Here is a 6919-nt window from a genome sequence, read left to right on the forward strand (position 1 = left end):
AATGGAATTTATGCTATACAAATAGCTAGAGATATTAATCATTTTCACTTCTGACTATAGGATCACTGCTGACACACATATACAAATGTGAGCTCATGTGCACACAGACAACCAATGCAGGGGAAGGACCAAATAACTGTCTAACCCGATTGAAAATAAAATGATGACCAAACTTCAGTTGTAGTATTTGTGCTGATTGCTTGGATACTGTTCCTTCAGAAACTATGCTGAAGTCACAAGTTGTCCCTAACCACATCCTACCACCACATCCTGCTGGGCTAAAGTCCCAAAAAGTAATGAGAGATGCATTCAACTTTATGAGAGGAAAGAAAAACCTAATCTTTCAAGTGGTGAGGTCCACCCAGTATGGAGCTCAAAGGTGCCATTGTTTTGCTCATGTTTATAAAGGGAGCTGCCATGTTTCTCTTAGCACAGAGTTGGGAGCAACTCCAGAGCCTCCTTCAAGATGCTGCTGGTCCTGCTGTCAGTGGTCCTGCTGGCTCTGAGCTCGGCTCAGAGCACAGATAATGGTAAAAAAAAAAAAAAATTCTTTTAAGGGAAATGGGGAGTGGGATGAGGGGCTGTGACTCTTCTTGGGCCTCAGGGGTTCACCCCACACCACTGCAGAGGAAGAGCTGGATGGAAGGAAGGAGGTTGAGAAGAAGGGTAAGGCTTCAGAGCTCTCATTCCAAGGACGACATCTATTGTGCCCTCATTCCATCCCAAGGCCTGATACTTTATTTAATACACACTTGGAACCAAATAGAGAATTTCAATTAGAGGAATGACAAAGTAAGATTTGTATTTTTAGAAAGACCTGGCTGTGCTGTGAAGGATGCAATGGAGAATGCAAGACTGATCCAGGGAAGTCCAGCTGTGAAGATCCTACAGTAATCTCAGTGGACAGTGATGATAGTGTCCTTGCTGTACAGGGGATGTAGCATCAATGAAAGAGATAAACAAACAGCAGAGTACTTTCAGACATAGAGGACTGGAAAATAAATTTGTGTCTTTCTACATAGTGGTATAGAAATATCAGGTCCCCAAATTCCCATTTTTCTTCCAATCACATTTAAAATTTCAATATGTTGCTGGCAGTACATGTACACGATTGTGTCCAAATATTTACTCCCGGTTGCTCCTCTTGGGGAAGCTTGTGATATGATCAAAATATTTAGAGAAGAAAGAAGGTAGAAGAACTAAAATATGACTTGAAAATACCCAGAGCAGTTTGCCTAAATTACCATTAGGGTTTGAGGGATCCTAAGGATGACAAAAAGGGACTCTTCTACGTTGAGTTCATGGTTGATGTTCAGTGGTAGTAACAATCCTGTCTCCCCTAACATCTTCCTCCCCTTTCAGCAGCTTCACAGAAGATGGTTGACAAGGTAACTTAGGATGCACAGGGTGTGGCCAGAAGGCCCCTTTCCCTATAGACCACTGCGAGCCCTGAAAGATTTCTGAGGTCATGTTTACTTCATCCTGTACTTCTTCTTCTAGATGTGATCTCTGAAGACTTTACTCCCACCACACCAGGTAAATCCCAATGATCCTCAATCGATTTCTTTTCTCTTTTTTTCCACTAGAATTTTTTAAAGTTTTTTCAGTGTCTTCTTCTCATCATTTTTTTTTTGTGAGGAGGTGGTAAGAGGGGTCAGGTATTGATTAATACTAGTGCCCCTAAATATATAGACAATTCTTACCCATCTTTGATTCTGGGGACCATGAGCCAGGCCACCAACTTGAATACAGAGATGCCTGGCTTTGAGGACATTAGGAGTGGGCAGGTTTTTTTCCCAGGCTGGAATGACTGCTGAGAGATGATGAACAAATGAGATGTGTTCTCATTCTGACTCCTCCATCCTTAACTGCTTCTTTCTTCCCCAGTGTTCCCCTGCACAGTTATGTGGCTTCAGGGAGTAAGGCAAAACAAAGCAAAAAAACAGTGCATGAATGTCTTTTCTCTGTGTTGACCCACTCAGCTGTGTCACTACAGATGATAAATACTTGCCACAGCTATTTAGTGACCCTGTGCAGGCTTTCACATCGTCTTTCTCTTCTGTCTCTTAGTATCTCTACTTGGTTCCAGGAGCCTGGGAAATCAGCTCTAGTTTCTGCATAGGGCTTAGGTGCCCAGAGATGGAGTCACAGTTTGTAAGTTATTACAGCAACCAAAAAAAAATAACCAGTCACATAACTGAAAGCTATAATATTTTTGCTTTTTTTTCTGTCCTTGGCGATACCCTCTGGCAATTCTAAGATACGCAAGAACCCCTCTTTTCAAATTTATGGAACCATACTTGTCACAGGAGCAAATAAATGAGACTTTCCACATCACTCTTACATGGATTAAGCAGACAGCTGCATAAAAAGGAAAAAAAAAAAAAAAAACAGTGGGCACAAAGGAAGATGACAGTCAAGCAGCAGGTTTGGGGAGAACAGGGCTGTGTGATAAGGTGAGAGAAGTATAAAGAGAGGAGAGTTTTTCTTCACTGAGCTCATGCATTCTTGTCCATTAATTACTCACACAGATGTAGAGGACTCAAGTCAGAGCCCAGATCAGGGATCCCAGAGACCTCCTCCTGAAGGACTCCTACCCAGACTCCCTGGTGATAGCTGTAACCAAGATAATGGTCCTCAGCAGAGACCACCACAACCAGGAGGCCATCACCACTATCCACTCCCACTTCCTTTTCAAAATCAACAACGACGACCCCGACGAGCAGACCTTCACCGCCCTCTACCCCGACTTCCTCCTGTAAGGCTGGAGGAAGTACCAGCATTCTTCCAGGGAGACAGACCGCCAAGACATCTCCAGGACCAGCCACCCTGGTGGTAATCTAGAATTCAATGACAGGTATGATTCCAGTTCATTCTCCATTAAATGCCCAAGCTGTTACTGTTCTCAAACTTTATTGTGTTCACGAATCAATTGGAAATATGTTGAAATTACATAATCCTGAACCCCATTTCTAAAGATTTGTATTCAGGTATTCTTGGATAAGGTTGCAAGTCCTTGTATTTTTAACAAGCAGTTCAAAGAATTCTTATCTTATGAAATACTGACCTCTCCAACTTTTTTCTTAAGATGACTTGTCTCCTTAAAATGAGTTGGTAATGAGGAAGTGGGGTGTGTTCTCCCTTTGGTGCTCTGCCTCCCGTCTTTGAGTCTGCTCTCTCAGGCCCAAGGACTCTCCATCTCAGGTTTCTCTCTGGTTTCCACCACAGCACTCTTTGCTCAGTTCTGCCTCACACCAGCCTCTCAGGTCCAGTGTCCCTGCTAAATGATACTTGAACCTGATGCTCCTATATCTTATTTAATTTTTAAAATACTTATTTTGAAATTAGTACATCCTCAAGGAAAAAAATCTAACTGAACAGAATGGTATGAAGCTAAATCTTAAAGTGATGCCTTATCCTACTTACCCACACCCCTCACCAAATGTCACCATCATTAATTTTTTGAACATCCTCCTGGAAATATGTATATGTATATAAGCGTATGTCATTATTTTTCCCACAAATGATATATTATTTTAAATGCAGATCTGTATTTGCTTATTTCAAATAATATATGTCTTAGATAACTTTGTCATTTCACAGAGACATATAGATCTTCTTGGTGATTTATTTGTACATTTTTATTTTGTTGTTACAATTGTATACTACTCTCTTGTGTGACTGTACCATGATTTCTTCAATCAACCACTGTTAATTGAGATGTAGGTCTGTATTAGTTTTTCACTACTGGATGTTCAAGTTGCAGTCATTTTCATAAATATAACCTTGAATGTTTTGAACAGTAGCCAAAACATAAACACCATAAAAATAATCTGTTTTCTTAATCTTGAAAGCAATAATTTACTTTACTAATATCATCAAGGGATTAGATACATTTTGCTATGTTGTATCTTGTGTATAAATTTCCTTATTTGTTTGTTTGTTTCAGAAAATAAATAAGAAGATAACTTCCTTCAGAAAGCCATTACATTGAAATAATGTGGTCATAACTCTTTCTTCAGTATACCAATAAAATAGTAATAGCATGCAATTTCTGGTTGTTGCTTCTCTTTGTGGGTGTTTCTGAGTCTGGAATTTGAGGGCCATTAATACAATCTAAGAATATCTGGGACTCCTGCTCACTCATGCTTCCATCAGGCTTCCCTCCTCCTTTATCTTAATAAAGCTAGCTGCCAAAGGGAAAGAGTTCCATTGCTCCTCTTCTGTCCTAGATAGCATAGCATGAATGCAAATTCTTAAAATTATTTTCACATCTTTCATTGATATTCTTGTAACTTTAGGAAAACAAGGAATATATAACAAATGAGAGGGAGTTGCAGGTGCTGGGGAATTCTTAAAATTTCCACAACTATTAATCCTGGTTTCTAGGGGCATAAATGTGGTTCTAGATCTCTTCTCCATAAAACTCACTATTCTCTTTTCTCCTCTTTTTTCATTGCTCATTTCTCTTCCTCCCTAAGTCCTTCACCATTCTTTTTAAAAACTTAAGTGGATTTCATAAAGGGTGCAGCACAATGTAATTTAAAGGGCAAGAAATTTGAGTAAAACTCTGTTCTTGTTGTGAAAATTCCAGCAATATCAGTATTATTGTCAGATAACATAGACTACCAAATTTAACTCAAGATGCTGAGGGAAAGTTGGATAGAAAATAACCCTGAGAAGCAAAATAATTTGATAGGTAACTATCTCCAAACACCTCTCATTATCACCTCCAATGTCATTGAATACAGGAAATTTTAATATCTAAATTTTATCATTAAAAGCACATAATTCTTTTTTTTTTTTTTTGAGACGGAGTCTCACTCTGTCGCCCGGGCTGGAGTGCAGTGGCCGGATCTCAGCTCACTGCAAGCTCCGCCTCCCGGGTTCACGCCATTCTCCTGCCTCAGCCTCCCAAGTAGCTGGGACTACAGGCGCCCGCCACCTCGCCCGGCTAGTTTTTTGTATTTTTTTTTTTTTTAGTAGAGACGGGGTTTCACCGTGTTAGCCAGGATGGTCTCGATCTCCTGACCTCGTGATCCGCCCGTCTCGGCCTCCCAAAGTGCTGGGATTACAGGCTTGAGCCACCGCGCCCGGCCAAAAGCACATAATTCTTATTTAAATTTTTTAAGTACAGGAAACAACAAGTTTCTGAATTCATTGTGAGTTTCATTAAACAACATACATAGGACAACAAGGATACTCTGCTAAGGAAACTATTCAACAGTACATAAACAAATGAACAGTATGCTAAAAGAATAATAAACCATGTTGAAAGAGGATGAGGATGTTAAAGATGGTTATTAGAAAACTGGCCACACCATATCTGATTTTGATGATATTCAGATGAGACTTTGGATTTAAACCATGTTGAAAGAGGATGAGGATGTTAAAGATGGTTCAGTATTAGAAAACTGGCCACACCATATCTGATTTTGATGATATTTAGATGAGACTTTGGATTTAGATTTTAAAGTGGATGCTGGAATAAGTTAAGACTTTGGGGATTTTGGAGAAGAAATAAATGTATTTAGTATGTGAGAAGACCATATATTTGGGGGAATGACCAGGGACAGAATGCTCTAGTTTGAATGTTTATGTCTCTACAAAATAAATTTATGTTGAAATTTAATTCCCTATGTTGAAACTTAATTCCCTATGCAATAGTGTTAAGAGATGGAGCCTTTGGGGAAGTGACTAAGTCATGTGGACTCTACTTTCATGAATGGGATCAATTTCCCTACAAAAAGAGGCTCCCAAAGGCTGCTGAGCTGTTCCATCTCTTTTGACATGTAAGGACTCAATGTTCATCCTTCTTTCACACTTCTGCCTCATGAGAGAGAAGCCAGGAGAAATTGTCTGTTTGGAATGGGCTCTCACTCAACCCGGAATCTGGTACCATCTCAGTCTTCAACTTTCCAGAATCCAGAGCTATGAGAAATACATTTGTATTATTTATAAATTATCCAAGATAAGATATTTTGTTAATAACAGCTTGAATTGGCTAAGGCAGAGGGCTACATACAAGAATTAAATGCGTAATGTGTATAAAATGTATATAAAATTACCCTACATGATGTATACAAAATTACATGATTTAATTCTTGTAAAATGCAACATGTATATAAAATTACCCTACATGATATACAACAAAAGTTCAATACATTTGTTTATTTATTCTTTTTTTAGAAAAGATTCGTTTTGTTCTTTCTAATAATGAATTATCTTCTAGTAACAAATTATCTTTCTAATAATGAATTAACTTATAATAATGAATTATCTAAAAAATAGATTATTTGATAAACATTTGCTTTCTTTAGCATTAGAACCATTCAAAAAAGAAGCAGAAAGGTCGTCCAAAAGGTATATTGATGAACAAATGCACTGTTGCATATCATCAGGAGGCTGGTTAACACGAATAAAAACGAAGTCTCCTTCATTTCAATTCCAATGATTCTGTTCCTTAACATTTAATATTCAGCCTATTCTCTACCTATATAGAAAGTAATGCCACCTGTAAGTCTATTGTTGCTCAGATGTTAATCTGGGAAGTAAAGCCCAGTTACTCTTGAAAAGGCAGAGAATTTGGACAGAAATTCACCGACTGCTTTCTTACAGAAAGTAAACCAATGTCTACTTCCAGAAAAATGGAGTAAATGTAGTTTGCCCTATTCCTTCTACTAAGAACAACTATAAACCCTGAACATTATGTATAAAATATATGACAACTCAGACCTGGAGAGACCAAGGCAGATGTGGTAGGGACTCAATAAATTGCATAGTGAAGAATTCTCTAAGTTTTTTTTCACTTTATAATTTGCAGACTTTTAGTTGAAAATGCCTTCAACATAGAAATACTAACAGGCACATATGAGAATTTCCCAGCAAAGCCTATTATTTTAGCCAAAGTTCAAGGAAA

The 6919-nt window shown here is 38.4% G+C and overlaps 1 protein-coding gene across 1 annotated transcript; it reads left to right on the forward strand.

Moving 5' to 3' along the window:
• The first annotated feature begins 221 nt into the window (after positions 1-221).
• Positions 222-4051, forward strand: PRR4 (proline rich 4). Its single transcript, XM_033222933.1, has 4 exons — positions 222-530; positions 1501-1536; positions 2532-2857; positions 3950-4051. The coding sequence occupies exons 1-3, from the start codon at positions 467-469 to the stop codon at positions 2837-2839; spliced, it is 408 nt and encodes a 135-aa protein (XP_033078824.1). The 5' UTR covers positions 222-466; the 3' UTR covers positions 2840-2857; positions 3950-4051.
• The last annotated feature ends 2868 nt before the right edge of the window (positions 4052-6919 follow it).

The sequence above is a fragment of the Trachypithecus francoisi genome, unplaced genomic scaffold (assembly GCF_009764315.1).
Source record: "Trachypithecus francoisi isolate TF-2019V2 unplaced genomic scaffold, Tfra_2.0 Lachesis_group11, whole genome shotgun sequence".
NCBI lineage: Eukaryota > Metazoa > Chordata > Mammalia > Primates > Cercopithecidae > Trachypithecus > Trachypithecus francoisi.